General features: G+C 37.0%; 2 protein-coding genes across 12 annotated transcripts in view; one reads left to right on the top strand and one right to left on the bottom strand.

Moving 5' to 3' along the window:
* Positions 1-75: 75 nt before the first annotated feature.
* The window catches only part of nrg2a (neuregulin 2a), a 117,966-nt gene continuing 93,801 nt past the window's right edge, over positions 76-24,240 (top strand). For 8 of the 11 annotated variants that reach the window (XM_081391661.1, XM_081391659.1, XM_081391654.1 and 5 more), the window contains exon 1: positions 101-351. In XM_081391661.1, coding sequence (XP_081247787.1) covers positions 225-351 — 127 coding nt within the window. In that variant the 5' untranslated portion in view covers positions 101-224. Of the gene's footprint in view, positions 352-24,240 lie in introns of all 11 variants that reach the window. The other 3 variants (XM_081391653.1, XM_081391647.1, XM_081391652.1) reach the window with 2 other exon arrangements.
* Positions 2,819-13,114, bottom strand: puraa (purine-rich element binding protein Aa). The gene is made up of 2 exons (XM_081391667.1): positions 12,919-13,114; positions 2,819-8,502 (listed from the first exon to the last, which is right to left on the bottom strand). The coding sequence occupies exon 2, from the start codon at positions 8,427-8,429 to the stop codon at positions 7,566-7,568; it is 864 nt and encodes a 287-aa protein (XP_081247793.1). The 5' UTR covers positions 8,430-8,502; positions 12,919-13,114; the 3' UTR covers positions 2,819-7,565.

Genomic DNA, 24,240 nt, shown 5'->3' with positions numbered 1-24,240 from the left:
CTGGGTTTTTAAACCAATCACCTGAACCTAAATGCCATGTGACTAATGACTCAGGGGCCCAAGCCAAGTGACTTCAAGCCAACGCTGATTGGCTAATGGCACCACACACACACACACAAAAAAAAAAAAAAAAAAACACCTTGCTGGCTTGACCTCCATGGTTAGCTAAAATCGTTAAACGCGGCATTATCCTGTGGAGGCTGGTCTTCTGTTTATGGAAATACATGATGAAACAGCTTTTCATTAGAATGGGAACGCGTATTTCACATCATAAAATGGACGGTCTGGGTACTCAAACATATTCGTTTGGGAGCTGTTTTATAAGAGGGGTTATGGACAACTTTGTTTCAGGTAAGTTTAATTTTACAGAATGACACTTTCTTTTCTTTCAGGGGTGTTTTGTCTGAGGCAAGTAAAGACATCATTAAAATAGTCCATGTGACGACAGTGGTTCGACCTAATTTTACGAAGCAACGAAAAAAACTTGTTTGTGTGCACAAAACAAAAACAAAATAACTACTTTATTCAACAATTTATTCTCTTCAGTGTCAGTCTCTGACATCGTTCACGTTGTAAACACAGAGCAGCGCTTCCGGGTTCTAGCCTGGGTCAGAACGCTGGCTCAGTACCAGACGCATGCGTTTGTGAACAGAGTCAGAGACACACGAAAGAGAAGAAATTGTTGAATAATGTCGTTATTTTTGTTTAGTGTTTTTTTTTTTTTTGCGCACAAAAAGTATTCTTGTTGCTTAAAAAAAATTAAGGTTGTACCACTATAGTCACAGTGTAAACATCAAATAAAAATGTAACATGCATTAAAAATAAATAAATAAATAATCATAAAAGGTAATGGAAACCATCTACTGTAGTAAAATGAAATATTTATTATTTAAATATTGTTGGCAAATTGTTTAGTCATAATACACAGATATTTATAGGTGGAGAAAGATGCTTTTTGTAGCGAGATGGACTGAGATACACGAGATAAGTAGCACCAATATGTTGCCATGTGCTACAGTAAAATAAAGCTACACTTTGTGGCGGACATTTTATGAAAATGCTTGACCGCTCAATGCTTGACCAATCAGAATCAAGAAATCCAGAGAGCTGTGTCAAAAGTATTATTATTACAACCAAATCAGAAATCAATATTTATCTGGCACAAAACAGGGAGACTTTCACTTAGATTGATATAGTTAACCTTGAGCATGGAATTTGATTAATGTCACCTCTTTTCACCAATACGAGTTAATAAGTCACTACTTTTAGATTTTTAGAATCCATTTTTTGACTATGTAATGTATGTTGTAGAACAAAACTATAAAGTCATTTCAACCACATAACTTTTTTTTCAAATTATTAAAAAAAATTAAAATGCTATTATAAAGTTGATGTGCAAAAAGCGTTCAGAAAACCAGTCATTATTTTGGCAGTTCCGTTCGTTGCCGCTAGTGTTGCAGAAATCACACATTTCACCTTTAATGGTTCAATGCTATAAACAAATGTTCTTGCAAGGACAGACAAAGACAATAATTAGTTTATTAAGTGGTGAACGCCAGCTGCTCCCTTTTCACAGAGAACAGAAATGCTGCTATTAAAGAGTTTGAATGATTAATAATCTTAACTGGGGTGCTTTTGCACATGCATGTATAATGCTCATTGTGGATGCATTTGTGTGGATTTTATTCCTTGAACATCTTCAAGGGAATGTGTGCAACCCATGTTAAACATGGAAAAAAATGCTGATTTTAATTTTGTATTATTGAATAGTTATACTTTTTAATTATATTACTGAAATGATTGCAGTTACATTCTCCATTAAGAAACAGGCTGTGTATTCCCTTCTGTTATATCAGTCTGATAACATTGGTATTCCAGTCTAAAACAATAAATAAAGAGATGTGTCATACAAAGTGCCCTGACAGTTATGCGTCTGATAGATCTTCAGTGACGTGCTGCTGTTTCTTGTCTCTCCAATACGGTAGAAAGAATTGTAGTATAGAGACATGAAATGAAGGGTAGCAAAAAGAAATGTCAGGATGTTAACTGTAACCGGATGAGTGACAGGCCAGTTTACAGTGACAGGATGCACTAAATAAACAACGATTAAGTCTGTGGCATCAAGACTGCATCCTAAAAGTACGTATACTTTCCAAAGGAAGTGCATTGTATAAATAGGTGAACTGGGATGCAGCCTTGGTAGGCGTCATTGCCATCATGCCTTGATGGTACATTATCAGTTTGATGACAGCATCACCTATGGTCAAAATTTCATAACTCTATGGGTGTGTCTCAATCAGCTCCCTAGCTCCCTACCTAGGTCGTGAATCAGTATATCGTGAATTCAGGCACTGGTAAGGACAGAAGGACATAGATGTATCCTTCACTACCTTTGATATCCTTCAATCCTGTGCTTTCCATTCTGTGACAGTTGAGATTAAACAAAAATTAAGATGGTATCTGAAAGCATCAATGCTGATTTTTGATGGTTGATGGTCAGTTAAAGTATGTTTTTGACCAACGTTTTCCACTTTTGATTTCATTCGAGAAACTACTATTGTAGTAATTGAATATTTGCTTAGTTATGAGCAAAGCTCGCTCTATTTTGCTGTAGATCATTAAACCGTTACCCTGCCTCAGAAGTCTGTCCAAAATCAGTTTCTTGAGGTACCTTTGTATGCAAACATTGCCTGCAAAGTCATTGCCTGATAAGGTAACAAGGCATCAAGTCAGCTGCCTAGGTTTTGGGACGCAGCCATAGTGAGCATTGATGCTTCCTGGTTTTCATAGTGATTTTTTTTTTTACTTTTTTAGGGAGCGAACGTTTTAGTCCACTAGAAGGATTTTGTGATTAAGACAGCCCTTAAAATGTCCAACTCCCTGATCAGTGCCCTAACTACTGAACCAGGGAGCCGATTGAGACACCCTAAATGCAGTGTATACCTGTCCTAGGTTTCTCAGTCTTTACCTGTTAACTTAAGTGCACTTAAGTGGTTTCACCTAAATGCATTTACTTATCCAGAAAAACAAATCTGCTGGTAGATAAGCAGTGAGGCTGTATCTCGGGAAAGTTTTTGTGCACTGACAAACTTTTTATGCTTTTATGCTGATTTTGTAACATCATTGCAATGCCCTGAGAATATCAAATCTGATTAAAATGTATAAAGTTTTAAATAATGGTTAATTAGAAGGTCTTTTCCTCAATTCGCTTCTGGTCTGTGACCAAAACAATCTACATGATCATAAAGAATGCATACTATTACTGTGCTTGCTTGCATTTACATTAATTATAATGGTTAAAGTTGTATTTTGTTATATTTGATTTATGATTGCCCAACCAGAATTTTCATGATTATTGGTTATTTATTTTATCAACAGAAGCAGTTATTTTCCTTTTTTTTTTTTGCAATTGAAACTTACTTAAATAAGCGTATTAATAAATATTACTTAAAATATTTAAGAATCATAATTTACTGAAGATGTTCATGTAAAACTGTTACTCAAATTCCATTTCATCACAAGGACAATAGAAATGTCCATAATTAAAAATTTTGACTGGATTCAATGCCTTTAAATCTATGTAGCATGACCATGAAAAAGTTAGTTCAGGCAAGAATAAAAAAAAAAAACTAAGTAAATTCTCTATTAGTTCTCAATTCAAGCGTGTAGAAATGAAAGCGTAAATATCAACGTTATAAAGTTAAGTAAAATTACTCAACTTTTCTGATACTGGTGTTCCCATCATGCACTGGGCCTTGGATAATTAATGAGGTTGATTTTTCACTGTTTTATCATTGCTTTAGTTGTTAGGATTAGTAACTTTCCATTTTATGACATTTGGAGTTCATTTTCTACCCAAAATGACACATTCAAACACAAAAACGATCCATCAAATGTTACTGTCATTGTGTATTGTCTACCAAGTATTGAGGTCTCTGCGTTCACATGATGCTTAACCTCTGATATACTGTAGATATGCTCTCTTACACAAAACTGTTGTATTAATTACTAGTAAAGCATATACTTTAAAAGTGTGGCTGAATTCAATATTATATTGTTTGAGTGGAATGTATTGCAAAGGAAACTTCAACTAAATAAATATTACTCAAATTTTTACTAGCCAAGTTAATATTACTTACTTATTTTCTTTGTTACTATCACTTAACTTAGTTAAGTAGAGTTTACATAATTCCGTATGTGAAATTTACTTAAAAAATATTTGTGTAAAAACTTGCCAAAGAAAGTTAATAAGTAAATTTTACTTGTTTTTTTCAGTGTACTCCAGCACTTTTTTCAAAGTCAAGTTAATTCAAGTTTTTAAAGACAGCAGCAAAGTAACATGCTAATATTATTATTAATGAAGAAACATAAATAAAACTAAATTCAATCAAATTAAATCATTGGTTTGTTTTGCAGCAAGAACATTAGAAATCTGTTATAGCAAACAGAGATCAGACAGTAATTATTATTATTTTTACAAAGAATGATGAGGAGAGCAAGAGATCAATTCCCTGAGAATCCGCAATATTTTTTTAACATATGATGATTTAGTATAAAGCACAATTAAGACATAAAATTAGACTACTTGAATTGACAAATGTATATGATTTTCAACAGAATGACTTCTGAACTGCAGCTCAAACCGTATCAGTTAAAAAAATATAATGTTATTATGGTTGTTATTCTGAGAAAGACCCCTTTAGTAGAAATATAAGATGATAAAAGGCTTGTATATGATCATACATCCTTAGAAATTGTAGTGGTATTACATTGGTTAAACACTGGAACCAACGAATACCCATACAGCAAAAGAGATTGCATCAAATGACATTGACATGTTATTAAATATTGGTTAGTCTGCATGCTTCAGGTCATAATTCTATTCCTTTAAAAGTACCACATCAACTGTGAACACAGAAAAAACATCACTGAAGTCAGAGCCACAATATCAACCACTATCTGAACTTTCACACGAGAAAAAGAAACACAGAAACATTGATATTGAACATTCTTGTCGTAAGAGGTGGGTAAATTAACATTTCTTTTTATTTTTTTAATTTGTAAAATGTACATAAATTATATTTGACTCATAACCGCCGAATGAGTAATTCGGTGAACCTCTTTGCAAAGGGAAGGAACATAAGTTAAGAGATAAAGAAAGAAAGAAAAAACGGCACAAGGCATTCCTTGTTGAGATAATTTTCAAACAAACATTGGTCAAACATTTTTTTCTTTCTCCAGCTGGGTAAGCAATGTGCTACTGAAGACAGAGGAGGTCATCACACACCTTCATCATTAGAATCATCCCATGTATGTATTTAGAAGGGAAATTAAGGATACATATTCATTGCCCCTAACCCAAAGGCCTTAACACCCCAATTGTTTCATATGCCCATTCCTGTAACCAGAACAGAGACGAAACGGGGTGGCAATTATGACATGAACGTTCACAAAAAGTGCAGACAGGATATATAACTGCTGTGTGTTTCCTTCACCTGAGTGAAGCTTGTTCATTGAGATTGGTTTCTTTTCCAGATACAGACCTTTTTTTTTAAGTGCAGATAAAGGCTTTAAAGAAAAAAAAGACCTTTTAAAGAAATAAACGTGGAATTCAGCCACATGCTTTTCAAATATTAATCATATATTTAATTGATATACATATATTGCCAACATTGGCACGTTCAATATTGCACACAGTAATGAAATATAGCACTGGGAAGAGAAAATAAATCCTAAAGTTTCCAAAATGACAAATCACATGAAGCAACACTGAAAGGTTGGGGAGAAAACAAAAATCCTGGCCACACCCCTCAACTAGGCTTTTGGTCTGTGACAATGACACATTACTGCCAAACTACAGAAAGGCTTCGGTACGGAAGTTTACCTCACATTTTGCCTGGCACAAAGCAATTGATAAATTATAAGGGAAGATTCATCTTGCTTTCGTCAAGGTGGGGGGAAAACGGCTAAAGTGATTTCTAAGTCACGTGTTGTGATCAGAATCTGCAAATAATGATTTGCTTCTCAACCGAAAAGACCATGAGTTATGCAATAGCATACAGGAGGGCCAGGGCCAAACAAAACCAGACGAGGAGGAAAAAAAAAAAAAAAAAGAGGGAGGGGGGAGGGGGGAGGGGGGGAGGGGGACCCAAACTTAGATCCAAAGCACCAGCCAGTGTATAAGCATGCAGAGTCTGTAAGGCACCAGGTTGTTTAATGCTGAAGAGTATGCTCCCCAACAAGTTTCATTAAAGTCAGGGTCTCCCAACACAGGTCCTCAAGGGCCCCCATGGAAATGTCTGATCAAACAAGTGTTGATATTATATTATCTTATGTACACTCATTCTTTGAAAGAAAAACGAGTATCAACTACCTGACCAAACATTACTGACTTCATAGACATTTGAAACCATTACAGAAAAGAGTCCTTGAGGACGAACATTGAGAAATCCACCTCAATGTGGCTGTGTACAGGTTAACATGCAACTACAGCATTCCTTGGCGCCACTCATCCTCTCATTGGTAGACTGATATATATATATATAGATATATATATATATATATATTTCTATATATTTCTATATATATTTTAAACCCTTTAACAGATTGTTTGTCAAATTCCCACTAAAAACGTGGGTTGTTTTCTTCTCCACTGAAATATATCTGATTCACAAAATCATACTTTGTATGTTTTTCTACATGAGCATTTTCATACGACTCTTTGTATGTTTGTATCGAGGGGTCTGGTTTCGGTTACAAAAATGTTTTCGAGAAATCTCTCTTCTGTTGTCATTGCTCTTACTTATCGAGTACCTGTTTTATACACTGAATGACAACGAGACACAAATACATGGCATATCATCTGCAAGACAATAACTTCAATTAAAAAAATACACTGGTAATACTCCTCAGAATGTTTGCGAAGAGGTCGCCACCTGCACACAGCGACCACTCTGCTGACCTCTGTACCTCTATCAATCAACAGGTTGATTTTTTTCTTTTTGTTTTTTTTGTTTCCCCCCCATCAGGGTTCCTATAGCTAGCCCTCAGGTGATGCTTGGAAAATCTAGTAGTGGCATGACTACCATGACAACCTCTTCAGTTGATTCGAAAATTTGGTTAAAAACTAAAACTAAAACATCTGATTTGTGCTGAAGTCATTAGCGTAAAGGAACCATTTCCTCGTAGGTAATCTCGGCAATAACTCCATTGCAAACACTTCTATAATATCTTGGAACGTGTAAAAAAGTTCTCGGTTAATAAGGGAAAGAAACACTCAGTTCTGTTGTCGTCAAGTAAGAAACACAGTTCATATATAATGTTATTACTTGGTTTAGCAGCCGCTTACTGGTATTAATGGTGGGTAAGTGGATGACATCCAGCGATGGGTGGACTGTCAGTCTGTGGAGGTTTGTATTTTTTGTGGGTAGTGATCCCGTGGAGTTAAACAGTTACTTATCTTTTATGTATCTTTCTCTTTTTTCTTTTTTTCTTTTTTACAGCAAAGTACGTATAATTTCTCTTTAGGTTATTCGGATTATTTTTTTGCATGTTTCCCTCCACTATCAATCCTCGTCCCCGTCGTCGGCGTGCATCTCCTCTTGCTGCTGCTGCTGAAGCTCGCATGCCCTTTTTTCCCTCTGTTTCTCTTGAATCTTTTTCATTTCGTCTGCGTATTTACAGAAAGTGCTGCCGAATTTCGACCACACTTTGTAGGGCACTGTGATAGAGTTGCGATAGGTGGGCTTGACCTCGCTTACCCTCATGAAGACCCCGTACTTATTGGAGCCCACGTCAAAGAAAAAGCGCTTGTTGTCCACAGTTAACGAGGTTCCCTCGGGCAGCTCCGCCGGCTCGTCCTCCACTCCGTAGTCGTCGATGAGTTTGGCGAGAGCGTCGCGAAACTCGATAAGTCCCTGGGCTGGAAGAGCGATGGTCTGGCCTTGCGTGGATCCCAAGCCGGGCCCCCGGTTGACGGTTTGCCTGATCCTCAGAAAGCGGCCCCTCTGGTTCTCCTTCAGATCCATGTAGTACTTCCGATTCTCCCGGACCAGAAACTCACTCTTCAGAGCCCGCCGCGGCTCGTCCTGCGCCACGTCCGGATTGCTCGGCCCTAGCTGGGCATAGTGCTCGATGAAGTCTCCCAGGTAGTCGCGGAACTCGACAGCGACAGACATGGAGAGAGTGAGGCGGCTCTTGTTTCCCCCGGCCCCGACTTCTGCTATCTTCAAGAAGCGGCCTTTCGCGTTCTGCTTTACGTCTAGATAGAAGCGCTTGTTCTGGATGTCAACCCGCTTCGAAGCGAGCTCCTGCGTCTCGTGCTGCAGCCCGGAAGCCGAGCCCGCCCCTCCTGTCACTGGGTGCATGGAACCGACACCCGGGCCCGTGGCTGCTCCTCCCTGCTCACTTCCACTGTCTCTGTCCGCCATGATGCTGCCTGCCTTCTCCCTCTGTCTTACTGCAAGCTACTGCCAAGCAGCCACGCCACCGCTCTCGCGAGATCTGCGTGAGGAGAGAAGACGAGCGCTGTTCAGACTAGTGCAGATTCCCAACAAATTCATCGTGCTGAATTCAAGTCTAACGCTGCAGCCGTGATGTCTAATCACATACTATGTCTGTCCTGGAAAATGTGGATAAATTCATTTCAGAGCGAAACTGAAAATATAATTAATTGCGTTCCGAGTTTGCGCTGCCTTGCCGTGTTACTATAGGGCTAATAGCCTATATATTTCACAGCCGTCGATGTATATTAATATATTTCGACATGGAAGTCCTTTGCTGACTTGTTCGTTGTCATCTAGTTTTTATTATTATTATTTATTTATTTATTTATTTATTATTATTAGACTATTATTATTATTATGTTACAAGCGACTATTAAACGATAGTTAAAAAGGTAAGATTATGCCGAAAAACTGAGTTTTCTAAATCTGAAGTGATATAAACTGGTCCAATTCTTTAAGATATCGCACAATTTACGAATATTTAATGAGACATTTTGCAAGATATAAACTGGACAAATATGGACGTTTAAGGGCAGTCCGGTTGTGCTTGGATAGTCATTTAGTTGTCCATCCTTCATTCAATCATCTATTTTTTTTTCGTCATGTCAAAAAAAAAAAAAAAAAATAGATTATTGGAAATATACTGTATATTTTAAGATGCATTCGTATTGCATTAAATGGCTGGGATTTTGAGCTAATAAATAGATTAAAGCTTATAAATGGTTGCATTTTATTTGGGTTAAGGTATGCGTTATAGTTCTTCAGGTTTGTGTCTTTTCTCCAATATAGCCTATTATTTAACATATACGTTGCTGTATGTATTTATACCAGATGCAAATCATTTATTATAATCAACTAGGCTATAACATACCCGAATATTGGTTGTTTTGCAGTTATTCACCTTTTATTTTCTTATAGAAAATAGCCTATCTCCTTTAAAAAAACCAATCCGAGGTTTCTAATTAAATAATGCACACCTTCGCCTGCATGTAAGAATCAAGGCAGTTGGCGTGAAAATGCTTTAGTGGTTATATATTGTTTTAATTGCCTGCTAGAAGAAAACAACAGTTTAATCTTATTAGTCTATAAATATATGTTTTCTAATTTACATTGGTGGTTGTTTGTAATAGATGCTTTACAGGAATATGTATGCGTTGTGTGACGGTATAAGCAGAGGAAAACATGTCTAGCTACTAAAATATGCAGGCTATACGTTTAATAAAAATAATAACAGTTCATGCAGTTCGTCCCAATGCAGCTGTATCGTTTCTCGGATATTATATAGGCCATAGGTTGTACAAAATATTTATGTCATTCGTATGCATATGCAATTGAGTAATGAGTTTCAGACATTTTATTTATTTATTTATAAAAAACAAATACTAAACTAAACGAGTAAAATAATATTATTTACTATAATAGCCTATCTAAAATGCATAATGTAATAAAATCTAAAGGCCTTGTTCTTACTATTCCGCACAAAATCCTTTCATATGCTTAATTTGAAGATGTTTGGCAATTTAATACACAATTAAATGATGCATTCGTTTTTAAACATGTTTTTAAAGCAAACGGTTTTATAAATGTAGAAGAACATGACTTTGATTACGATTATTTTTGTCAGTTATTTGATTTATTTGCGTGTATTCCTGTAGGTGTAATAATATTGCCCATAAGCGCAGTTATTTTACAAAAACATCCAACAAAAGTAGAAACTGGATAATTACACAAATATTTCGAATGAATTTTCTTTAATAGGCTACTTCTTTATTTACTTGAATTGAACGGTTCTTTAATTTAATTGAAATTATAAGTTTTAACCCTAGACAGTGATGACCTTTTTTTAAGCGTTTCGTCGACCCTTTAAGAGGCAAGAATTATCGATTCTTTAATAATTTAGGAAACATTTAAATAATTAATCTATAAAATAATTAATCAGTGTGTTCGTTAACAATAAATCAAAATTGTGATAGTCTTGTATCGGTTTGACACAGAACGTATTGTTTCAGAAGAGAGACTGAATATTTTAATGCGTATAATCGTATCTTTTTACTTTCATAAATGTTCTGTGGATAGGATATATATATATATATATATATATATATATATATATATATATATATATATATATATATATATATATATATATATATGAAGACCTCCGATGCAAAAGCCTAAAAGCCACCTGTCAAAAATGAGATAATATTGAGTGAATGCTCTCCGCACATACGCTCATCAGATACTTTCACTTCAAACTCACTATATATATATATATATATATATATATATATATATATATATATATATATATATATATATCACATATATATCTAGTCATATTTAATAAACAATTTTCTTGTATTTTGATATTATTTTAATCTCAAAGTTACAGCTATAACAAAAATGCAATCTATAAGCTTACAAGTCTTCGTATAAGAAAGAACCAAAAGTTAAAATATGAACAAGATGAAAAGTCTGCATTGTAGATTAAAATGAGATGTATAGAATCTCCTTTTAAAGAGGTACAATTAAGATAAATATACTCACTTTATGCCTTGGAAAAATGAGTGAATATAAATAAGAAGGACAACTTATTTACCCAAACAATATTTTGGTATAGGCTACCTCTTCACAATAAATTAACATTAGTTAACATGGACTGACAATCAACCATACTTCTACAGCATTTATTAATCTTAGTTAATGTTAATCTTACACATTAATAAAATCAAAAGTTGTATCTGTTCACAATAGTTAATGCAAAAGAGGAAAATTAACAAAGGGTAATACATGCTGTAAAAATTGCTCACTGTTAGTCCATGTTAGTTAATGCATTAATAATCTTAACAAATGAGACCTCATTGTAAATAGTTACTAATATTATTATAAATGTCCATTTGACAGAACCTGACTTGTTTTCCATGCAGACATGTTTGTGAGGGAGGTAATAAACAGATAAAAAATATTTACATGCAATTTTCCTTAATAAAACAATAAAGAACACGCCAAAATGAGTTTTTACGTGCATATGATACGCATGACTAGGTTTAGTAGTGGTAGGGTACGTGCATATTATACGCATGGGTAGGATTAGTCGTGTGTGGGGTGCGTGTGTATAACACGCAATAAAGTGCGTATCATATGCACGTAAAAACTCATTTTCGCGTATAAATTGCACGATAAACACGATTCTGCAATAGAGACGCATTTTCATGAGATCAGGCTCAACATGCAGTGGCCTTGAGACAGAAACTCTAGAATACTTAAAAAGAAGTGGCATTCATAAATGCAATATTTACATGGAATGTACATTGCAAGACCATTTTGTTCCCAATGTTTAATGTTTCATTCCAGAATCTAAACACCGAGCACACGTCGAATACAAGCAGCATTTCACGTTGAAAATTTCACGAGTTCGTTTGCCCATAATCTTTATGATATTAAGGTTAAACATATTGCATTAGAGGGGCTCGAGGAAGCAGCTTCAACTAGGGCTTAGATACTCCTAATAATGCTTGGAAGATGAGTCTGGTAGCAAGATGCCTAAATGATGTTTGTGGAGTTGGTGGGATGTCAAAACAGCTGATGAAGAAGCCAGTTGAGCGGCTTCTTATGCTCCGGCAGTTAATTGAAAGATTAGATCGGTTAACTCCTCCAGAAAATTACGTTTAGGCCTACTTCACGTATTCAATTGCTTACACATATGCATGCCCATTCTAGCATATGCTTTGATAAATAAAGTGCATGTATTTTGTTTGTCATTCAATATATTTCAATATACAATAAAATAAATATATAATAAATACAAAGCATCTAAATAATAGACCTATTTGATTATTTTTTTCCTCATGGCAAAAAACCTCATGGCAAACCGTTAAAAAAGTTTGTGGTCACTAACTTTGTGTGGCCTGTTGCTTGCTAGAATGAAGAATATCTTAACTCGTTATTCTTAATTGAAACTTAACATTTTCTTATTTGCAACTTCTAATGCACGTGTAAACTGCTTGTCATGGGCCTAACATAAGTGACAGTGCGTAAAAAAGACACTGAATGAAGGAGAGAAGGACCGTCGACTCTCAACTCAACTCAAAGGTGTGCTTGCTTTTGGTCGAAGGTGAACTCTGCAAGCTTGAACTCGTAACGGTATATCACAGTCACGTTAAATGGCATTGGATTTGCCGCAACCGACAGAGTGTGTGTGTCAGCCTCGCAGTCTGTCAGCACTGTAAACAGTTAACGAGTTTGCGCAAGCAGTCTGTGCAATCTGCCCACGGCTGCGGATATTAATTCCGTGGTTGTTATACTGACCAGAAAAAAAGGTATACCGCGGAATACCATGACATAGATCGTAAGTGCAGTGCTGTTGCCAAAGTCGCAGACCTCATAACGAGCGACGTGTCTCGGCATATCTTACCCCGCTCAGTCTGCAGGCAGAGCGTTAGCCCCTGTGCAAGCCCTTCGCAGTTGAACACTGTCAAAAACAAAGATGAAAACCTGTAAGCCCCGAAGGCCTACTGTAAACACTGTCGCGGTGCTGCTTCACCGATGCGCCGTTCACAAGATGGAACGAAAGAGCGAGTCGTGGCATGGAGACGGACGCACGCACGAGCTCAACGCTGTGCGCGTGGAGTCTGATGTCAGCACGCTCAGCTGGAGAAAACCAAACAGCTCGTGCGCCTCGCAGTGTTGCTTTCGCGATATTGCAGTTGCTGGAGATGCTGTTGAAGCTGGCAAACTTGTTCACAAATATTGTTCACATGCATCTCATATGAGATTTATTCTACGTATTATGGGTAGATTCGCTGAGCTAGAAGCTGCAAGTGTTGTAGAATCGAAAACCAGTGTCATAATAACCTTTTTACTGGGTTGCGAATTTAATATGCACCGATTGTGTTTTATTATCTTCCTTAAATGTCACAGTTCTTTATCCTAGCCTCCTATGAAAAAAGTTTTTATGGATTTACCATATCATTTTAACACAGTATGTTGTTTCAAATAACTCAGAAGGGCTTGTATTTTCAACGGATGATACCTAGAACTAATTGGTAATTGGAATGTTTAATTATCCAAAGAAACATAGGCAACTGGAGATTAAACGTATTTATTCAAAAGTTTTTAGTGTTTAGAAAAGCGTGATTGAGATGTTTATCATGTTTGATATGATCAAATGATTTATAGAGATAGGTGGATGCCTATATGTTGAGGACACGTGGATTGTCTTAATTCATGTCAGGCCTAAGTTGTAAGTGTTTTACGGTATAAAGACTTTTAGGAATAATTTCGTTAAACTGATATTTAGCTATGTAGGCTAGAGTAGTTTGGTCGGTGGAGGTCGAGGGCAGCGCAGTTTCAGAACCATGGACAGTGACCGCTGAGTCCGTCACGCGCATCGCTGCGTTTCTAATGATCTATCGGTTTTGAATGTTGTCTTTAGCGAGTTGGTAGTATGCCTGTGTAAAATTAACCTACAATTAATAAAGAGATTTGGAACTCCAGTACACAGCCTTAACATTACTTACATTACAAAATAAGTGATCTAGAAGTGTTATTCTTTTGACTGAAAAACATAGACTACAGCAATAAAAGCTGTTTGTATCTTTTTTTATTATTATTATTAAAAGTCCTTATATGTTATTATTCTACCTATCTCAAGTCTAAAAAAAAAATGCAATATATAAACACTTTCTTTCAAGATATGCCCTTTAAAGTGATAATTCAGCCAAAAATGAAAATTCTGTCATTAATTACCCACCCTCATGTAGTTCCAAATCTGACTTTCGTCCATCTTTGGAACACCGATAAAAGTATTTTTGATGAAATCTAAGAGATGTCTGTTCCTCCATTGACAACTACCACTTAGACATTACAAAAAGTTCTTAAAGAGATTGTAAAACTAATCCATATGAATTGAGCGGTTTTGTCCACATTTTCTTAAGAGACTTGATGGCTTTACATGATGAACAGATTGAATTTAGGATTGTATTTATATATAAACAATGACCAGCGAACTTAACCTGCTTGATGCGCGAGAATAACCTCATTGGTTCTTGCGGAACACGAGAATGAACCTCATTGGTTCTTGCACATAAAACGAAAATATGCTTGAGCTTCTGTTTACCATAACCGCTCTGTGCATTGATGAATGTGTATATGTGAAAGGAGTCTTAAATTAAATCTGTTCAGTGTATAAAGCGGTTGTATCTCTTCAGAAAGTTTGGATGAAACCGCTCTATTCATATGGATTCATTAATATATATATATATATATATATATATATATATATATATATATATATATATATATATATATATATATATATATATATATATATATATATATATATATAAAGAACTTTTTGAAGCGTCAAAATGGTAGTTGTGTAGCTGTCAACAGAGGGACAGAAATTACTCCTATTTCATCAAAAAGATCTTCATTTGTGTTCCAAATATGAACGAAAGTCTTATGGGTGAGTAATTAATTACAGAATTTTAATTTTTGGGTGAACCGACCCTTTAAGAACAAGCGTCTGATCTTTTAGACCAATGTATCTTGTTACTTTATTTGTGTTTTAATGTTTATCAGCAGGAGACAATCGCAAATCGTCAACCCTGTTGCAGTTCTGATTATTTAGAACCATGGTATTTGTAGAAGTATTTTCTGATAAACACCTTGAAGGTGTCATGACCTTGTAAAAGGCCTATATCAGCATCATGATATTTTATACCAATTTAACTTGAGATTGCACAATACACATCTTTAACACTTAAAGACGTTCTTTGTCTGATAGAATAAAATATTATGATGTGCAGGCCTATATTAAATCACTTGACAGTTAGGCAATGAACAGTATAGTTTAGTTTATTACAATTTTGTCTTGAAGAAAGCAATAAGCATCCTATGAGCCGTAAAAACTCAGCAAGGGGCAACTTTTACCACTGTGCATTGAGCAAAACCCTATAACCCCAAGTTAATCCAAGGTACACTGGTCCTCCTACCAATACTTTTCGTTAAATTATAATTAAAAGTAAAAGTAGGCCTAATAAGTTTGTGGGACCACAATTTGCACTATTTCTGATCCATGATTCCCAGTCATCTTACATGTTAGAAAAGGGTTGTGGCTCTGACGTTCTGTGCGCAGAGAACAGCAGATGTCGCCCTTAGTGAATTTAGAGCTACGCTCCTTTGCAGATCCACAGGTTCAGCCTTCATTTAGTTGAGGATTTAGGTTATTTTATACATCGTTCATAACCGGTGAAAGTCTAACATTTAAACTCCTTTTAAAGTCTCCTTTTGTGTGTCTTTTTCTACCATTCATATACACCACAGTATGTGTCTATAAATCTTTTACCGTCTTGTGCACACATTTTGTGTTTGATGCAGTCTGCTGCTTCATCCGTGATGCTCCTTCATTTCATTTGTTAAAAATGTTCTCATTCGGCCAGGCATCAGCAATGCAACGAATACCAGACGTAGCCTATGGATTTGATGCAACGCCTCACTATATTTTTTTCTTCTTCTCTGAGGCAGAGCAGCGAATGTGACCTGAATGCAGGGCATGATTTAGTAATGGAATGAGACGCAAAACTCATTCAAAGCTCATTCATTCGCACTGTTAGCCACCGTACTCAAAGCAGCGCAAACCTGAAAAACCTCCTCTTTTTTTTTTTTTTTTTTTTTTTTCAGTCGATGAGGATTGGCGATGGGAGAGATCGTGGATTGACCATTTTTCTCGGGGTGTCGGAGACTAAAGACGCACACGCCGGCGCATGGGCGTTCGTTTCAGCACCCCAGCCGTGAATCTGCCGTTTGTGCGGGGAATCTTGCCCTGATAGATCGGGGTGGCGGACAGAGACGGGGCGCGAGGGATACGGCAAACGCGTTTTATCGCTACGAAAGTGGATTCTTACAACGTTTGTGCTGAGGGGATATCGAAAGTAGCCCTAATAGTTTACTGCAGTATTTCACATTCGACTGCAGTGGAAGATGCACAGCACCAGTGGCGAGTAGGGCGCGCTCACCACTGCAATTTCGGGGCAAAGATTGACTGGCGGCGTCTTGCGGATACCTGCTCGTGTCTTCTTCGGAGGCAGCGTCCACGACTTTACCTGCATTTTAGGATGCGCTTCGGCAGAATGCAGTTGAGGGATCTGTATTAACCCAGCAGCATTACGCCGTTTCCGGTTCCCAGCTGGTGTTTCCCGATTGCAAATCTATCGGAAAAAAGCAGCGGATCCCGATGGCATGGACACTTACGCAAGGTCTGCCGCGCCGCCGTGCTACTGGAGCCTATTCGCAGTCTCTTCAGCCTTCAACCCAGCTCCACCGCCATCGCCCCGCAGCCCTGCCGCAACGCGACCACCGACCATCGAGCCAAAGCAGGCGGCATGAGGAGGCTTGATTCGGTACACTTATCCATGCTGCTCATCGGGGTCTCCTTCGCCTGCTACTCCCCGAGTCTGAATTCCCTGCAGGACCAGGCTTACAGATCCGCCGTGGTGATTGAGGGCAAGGTGCAGTCCGCGCCTCAGAACGTCTCAGCGGAGCCGTACAGTGTGAATGTCAAAGTCCTGGACGTGTGGCCGCGGAACAGCGGGGGTCTGGAGCGGGAGCAGCTCGTCACCGTGGGGGAATTTGGCTCGGAGGCTCCGTGCGCTAAAGTGAAGAAGAATCACAAGTATATATTTTTCATGGACCCAACTGATGAACCCTTGGTTTTTAAAGCGTCGTTTGCGCCCTTAGATACAAGTGGGAAGAACCTGAAAAAAGATGTTGGGAGGATCTTGTGTGAAGACTGCGGTAAGTTTATGCCCACAAAATGTTTGTGCAGGGGCTTGCAAATTGACTTTGGCCGTCGGCATCGGTTGTATGCTCATGTGTAGTGCGGATGACATCCAAATGTTTGGTGTAAGTAACAGATGGGGGCTTGTGGGGGCGTCTCTGCAGCAATATTGGCCAGGAATAAAGCGCTCAAAGGTTTTTCATGGTATCATCAGGCATATGCAAAGACATACGCTGTAGGCACACGCGCGCTCCTTGCTCATTTGTAGGGTCCTTAAGACAAAATTGTAATAAACTGATATAGTGTTCATGGCGTCACCATTAGATAGGGCCCATAGCCAAGTAAGGCTTGTATGCCCGTAAATGAAAAGGTGCAGAAAGTCAGAATGACTCAGAATATCTTCAAACGTGGCCGTCAGAACCTACAGCTCATTGCTCTGTTGGGAATAGAAAGTTGCTGGTCTGCGCTTGTGTAATGGGCCTTCAGAACAACTGCACTGGGAGTGGAGCCTTAAAAACTCCACTCAGGACGCAGGGAATATCTGCCAGCAACTGTTTTGTGTCACCTGTTTGAGCGCCGCATTCGTATTATATTTTTTTACAATAAGAAATAGGTTCATCCCATCATTTTTCTTTTTGACGGGATATTCCTCGAAAGCACATTACTTAGGATTCAACGCGGCAACTCAAATCTCACAATTGAAAAAAAACAAAAACAAAAAAAAACACCACTACATTTTTTTCTCAATGTTGTGATATAACTAGAAGGTGCTACTACTGTGTCAGTAAATGTTTTCCACAGGCCTACTGTCAGAGGGCTCTTATAACGCGTTTAGATGGTCGCTGTCCAGGGTGCTGTAGAGTCAAAAAAGGAGACTTGAGACTATGTTACTTGCGCTTTATGTCAACTACTATTAAGTAACTATACCACTAAGTAATCTAATAACGTCAGGTGTTTTTTTTTTTTTTTTTTTTTCACGAGTAACTTTTTTTTTATTAGATCGCCTACTATACTAGTTCTTATTCTTTTGTTAATAGTCACTGTCCCAAGTGGCAAGTAACTATTCCATTGTTATGGTCAACAAATAGCAAAATTTAGTTAATTTTATGGTGATTCAGATATATCAACTATTTACTTCCAAATATGCATTTCAATTGTTGCTGTACTAATTCCAGTTTTACTATTAACTCTAATACTTATTGTTTAGTTACATGTAACTATTCAGCCATTGGTATTTCAGTTGTCACTAGTCACATGTTCATCACAATAGTAACATATTTGTGCCATTTAGAATGTTCATCTTATATGACAAGTAAAAAATCAATTGTTACTAGATGGATAAGAATCTACAGGGTGGGCCATTTATATGGATACACCGTAATAACATGGGAATGGTTGGTGATATTAAAGTCCTGTTTGTGGCACATTAGTATGTGAGGGGGCAAACTCCTCAAGATGGGTAGTGACCATGACATATACTAATGTACCACAAACAGGACTATAATATCACCAACCATTCCCATGTTATTACGGTGTTTCCTTTATAAATGGCCCACCCTGTAGTGTATCTCATTAATAGGCACTAGCATCTAATAAATAAGTACTATAAAACCTAACCATTGGGATAGTTATTAAGAAGATATTGAATGCAATGAAAAAGTACTTCTATCTGTAAGTTAATAGTGAAACATAATGGCTTTCTTAGTAGTTATTAATGTAAATACAATTTTAAGAAATAAATGTTAAAAAGTTTGCTACAATATGCTTTCATAAGCTGCATGTGCTAGCATATTGTAGCACACAGAGGCCTTGAATGAACTATATCGTTTTGATTTTTCTAAGCACATCAATATATTGAGGATCTTGTCCCATGGTTTCTTTACAAAGATCAACGAGTGCTCACTAGATGACTTTGCAGTTTCTTCTCTTAAGTTTCATGAATCGAACCTCTGCATTGAACTAACCTGTGTGATGCAACAAAAAATATTTACTCCGTTTGCCTTGCAATGAGACCGCAGCCCACCATTCACTTACAGAAAGTGTTTCTGTTCATCATCATGCTTAAAGTGACCATAAATGTTTGACAGTGATGTGAAAGGGTTCTGTAAGAAATTTAAGGGGTAAAAAGAAACATGGCCACAATCTGACCTCCAATGACTGTATGTCTCTCTGGACAGAGTATGATTCAAACAGGAAGGCACTTCCTGTTTTCTTTGAAGTCTTTTTGAAATATGTCAGGTCTGATGGGCGCCTCAAGTTTTGTGTAAAAAAAAATATGTTTCTTCTTCTGTCCCTAATGGCTCAGCCTAGATTGAAAGCCTGTAAATGCAGGTATTTTGAAGAGTTCTCTTCTTGTTTTTTATAGAGGGAGACCTACATATCACCCATGAGGAGTGACAAGTGGGTGGGTGCTGTGCTTCTCCTCCAAAATGTGTTTTTTTTATTTAGATAATTATGATTTGAAAATGATGATAGTGATGTTTGGAGTATTTGATGCTCCTCTTTATGTGCGATCCTGATTTCCCCTTCCCCCTGTGTGGAGGTCACAGCTGTATCGAGGTGGCGGTCCAGAATATGCCGGTGGCTCAATATCATTGATCCGAAAGAGCTCTCGGGCAAAACTGCATGACACAGGACAAGAATAACAGCTGGTGATTGACATGCACAGAGGGAAGGACTTATTTCACAGATGCATATGAAGGATTTTTGGCCAGACCAAACGCGGAGATTTTTTCGTAACAAAATCCAGTGTATTTCTCATTCTGAGTGACATGGATAATTTACCTCGGGAAAATAGCGCATGATTTAAAAGGCTGTAACAAGAGAACTGCCTGAGGAGATTTAGTTATGATTAGCCACATATCTCAGCTACAAGCTGGATTCGGCTCTGGGAAGGAAATTGATGACTGCCGTCTTATTGCTGGACACTCATGGTGGGTTGTCGTCTTGTTAATGGGATGGTGGCCATATCAAAGCACCAGTTTTATAAACTTGGTCATATTTAGGATACTCAAGCGGGATTATGCACTCTCTCCTCCAACATAGCTCCGAGAAAAGGAAATCGCTCTCTGCAGCTCGCCCACACATATTTCATGAGCTGGACACAAGTATTCGGTGAAAACCTGCTTGTTTTGTTGCATTCGAATTGTTAAACATACCAATATTGATATGCTTTTGTTCGACTTTCTCATTGGGTCGTAAAAATTCCACCATTGTCTATTATTACCCGTCATTTGAATTTTTATATCTTAATGATAAGACAATATACAGCTTTTGTTTTTGTTCCAATTTTCATTTTTAATCATGAACTTACAGGACGAGCATATAGGCTAGACTATATTTATTTATGAAGAGAACAGATGAACAGAGACTGTGCATCACTTTTCACGTCCACACGAAGCAGATTTTTTGACAGCAGAGGCCACTAAAACACGGTCAATGCAATATTACAAAATACAGTTATGATTAAAATATGAAGAAAACATGAAAAAGAAAATTTTTACTAAACTCGGGCAACTTTTTGTATCTGCCTGAACTCAAACATTCCTCCTGGCCCGCATAGATTTAAACTGGATGCTCGCCTCTGTGACGGTAAATGATAAACATTGTCTGTTGCTTGTCCTTCATCTTCAGTGCTCGCCACCAACTGGACAGGGGTGAGAATTACAGTTACAAGTTAGATAAAAATGATGGACAGACTTCAGATTCTTAGGTCACTGCTTAAAAAAATTCAGACAGAATATATTCGATTAACGCGACCACTGGCTTTAGTATAGGAAATTGTTTGCAAACGTAGGCCTACAGTTTGGCTAAAAGGCAGTAAAGCATCCTCTTTCTGTAAAGGGATATTCCACCCAAAAATTAAAAGTCATAATTTAATATGCTTTTTGTCCAAGTGCCTTTTGTCCATTTAAACATATTGTTGTTTTGGTCCCCATTGACTTTCACTTTTTCAACTGGATTTTTCCATACATTCTTGTAAATATTATCTTTTGTATTTTAAAGGGATAGTTCACCTAAAAATGAAAATTCTTAGAATTTTAGAAGAATCTGAGAAAATTCCATTACACACACACGCACACACACACACACACACACACACACACACACACACACACACACACACACACTTTGGTGCACCTATCATTATGAAGACATTCCTTGAGTAATGGTTTTTATATTGTACAAACTTTACATTATATCCCCATACACTAACTCTATATACCCATCACAGAAAAATACTTTCAGAATTTTTACTTTTTTAATTAACAAAAAATAGTATGTTAAGCCATTTTAATTACAAGGACTCAGGTAATGTCCTCATAAACCATGTTTACATTGTAATAGTGTAATACCATTCCATTATATACATTTGTATCCTCATAAATCCTAAAAACAAGCATACACACACTGAGTCATTTATCAAAATATCTTCTTTTTTGTTCCATGGAAGAAAGTCATTAAGTGGCGAGAAAACGATGACCGCATTTTTATTTTTGCATTAAGTATCCCTTTAAATGATGATGACGATGTTTTTCTTTTTTTGTGAACTCTCCCTTTAAGATTTTCTGGCAACACTTTACAATAAGGTCCCATTAGTTAGCATTAGTTAATGCATTTACTAATGTTACCAAACAATGAACAATACATTTGTTACATTGTTTATTAATCTTTGTTAATGGTAGTTAATAAAAATCTAATTGCTCATTGGTAGTTCATGTTAGCTCAAATAATATTAAAAGACAATTTTAGATTTTAAAGGCACAATATATAACTTTTTTGCTTTAAAAATAGCAAAAATCACTATATCTATGTTATATATTTTTTTAGTTGTGTACTTACATTATCCCGACTGTTTCCAACAACTTTCAAACCAGGAGAAATTTGTAATTTAATTCGAGAAACGTCCCGTTTCTTTATTTCCGTTTTGTCGCCGCCAATGCCGTCATATCCGCGTTCTCCCTGGTTTCCGCTCGTACTGCCATAGCAACCAGAGCTATGAACCAGAGCCGTCTGATAGTAACCAAAGCGGCTGACGCGGACAACTTTGTAGTTCGCAATGTCTATTTGCACGCTGTTGTTGTTTTGTTCAAACATTATGGACCATGGCAAGCAGACTTTGGATAAAAAAAGGAGAACTAAAACGAGAATCAATATCAGCGCGGTGTTTTCGAGATGCCGAGAGCTCCCATTGACAGTATATAAACGAGAGCTCCACGTCCGAGACTTCGACCGCTCCTACATGTACTTTATTAAACAGGTGAGCACATTTACATAAAACTAATCAATGTTTTATAGTTCAACAATGATAAAATGTCAGAATATGATCTGTATGTTATTCTAATGTTAATCTAGTTTACTGCTAGTCTCATACAGACAGACTAACACATACATTACAACAAATGTATGTACAAATACAACAAATTCAAATGCAGTTTAGTGTGCTAGTGTAATGTTAGACCAAGTGAAACAGCGCTGCGTTACCTCACAAGTTTAATTTGTCTAATAAACTGACCTGTGAGTAGTAATTCTTCGTGTAGTTCGGTAGAATGAAATGTCCATATTCCTTTTATTATCCGCGGGACTCGCGTCGTGTGTGGAGCTGATAGCTGTCTCTTAGCAATCCCGAACTGCTTCATATCACAGTCATGATAAAAACATCGACGTATTCAGTCATCCATAAACATTATTAGATCGGTCGGCTTGACGTTGACGACAAGATCCATAATTCTTAGCAAATGTTGCGTCATCAAACTACGCCTTTGTTATTGTAAATAGGTTAGAGACCCCTAGCGGCGAAAAATGCCATACTGTGCCTTTAATGTATTATAAGTATTGAAATTACCATTAAGATTAACAAATGCTTTTGAAGTATTTTTCGTTGTTACAGTTGTGGCTCCCTCCAGTAAAACACGAGCAAGTTCTTGATTTCACTGACTGATGGTTTATTCAGGTTCAGAACATCGATTCCTCATTTGCAATTGAAATGGATGACTAATATGAAGATACTGGTACAACAGTAGTTTATGTTAATGAGTAAACTAATATCAACAAATGAAACCTTACTGTAAATTGTTTTCGCATTTCTTCCTGCATTTATGTCTTTGTTTAAAACATGTGCCACAATGTATATCACAAGACTTCATGTTAACATGTACAAGCACCCTGGTCTCTGCTGGACAGTTTGTCCCCTGGTAGTCAAGTTGTGTTTTCCTTTAAGCATAATATTAGCTATTTCAGTCCTGGAACATACATATGCTGCTTCTGAAATGCAATTTAAGACACACATATGTGACCCTGGATCACAAAACCAGTCACAAGTTGCACAGGTATATTTGTGGCAAGAGCCAACAATACATTGTATGGGTCAAAATTGTCAATTTTTCTTTTATGCCAAAAATCATTAGGCTATTGAGTAAAGATGATGTTCCATGAAGATATTTATTACATTTCCTACTGTAAATATATAAAACATTTATTTTTGTGAGTGAATGCAGCATAATTGCGAACATAAATGGACAACTTTAAAGGCGATTTTCTCAATGTTTAGATTTTTTTGCACCCTCAGATTCCAGATTTTCAAATAGTTGTCCTATCCAAACAAATCATACATCAATTGAAAGCTTATTTATTCAGCTTTCATGTGATGTTTAAATCTCAGTTTCATAAAATTGCTCCGTGTGACTGGTTTTGTGGTCCAGGGTCACAATTAGTACCCTGTCTTGTACATTTGCAGTTGCATATTAGGTTTTCAGGCAGACTATCTATACTGTAGGTTCACTTTTCGAGGTAGAGGAGAAAACAAAGCAATCAATTCGTACTAACATAATTCATTTACGATTCACCACAAATTTACAGCAGCTGATTTTGTCCCATATTCTTGGTTTAAGAGCCTGTCCATGTGCAGGCCTGTACTGTCCGTCCCTCTGAGCGCCTGCTGTTGAATGACTGCTGAGA

This window comes from Scardinius erythrophthalmus, assembly GCF_964197995.2.
Source record: "Scardinius erythrophthalmus genome assembly, chromosome: 17".
NCBI classification, from domain to species: domain Eukaryota; kingdom Metazoa; phylum Chordata; class Actinopteri; order Cypriniformes; family Leuciscidae; genus Scardinius; species Scardinius erythrophthalmus.
The sequence above is the reverse complement of the archived record's forward strand: the minus strand, read 5'-3'. Positions and strand labels throughout refer to the sequence as shown.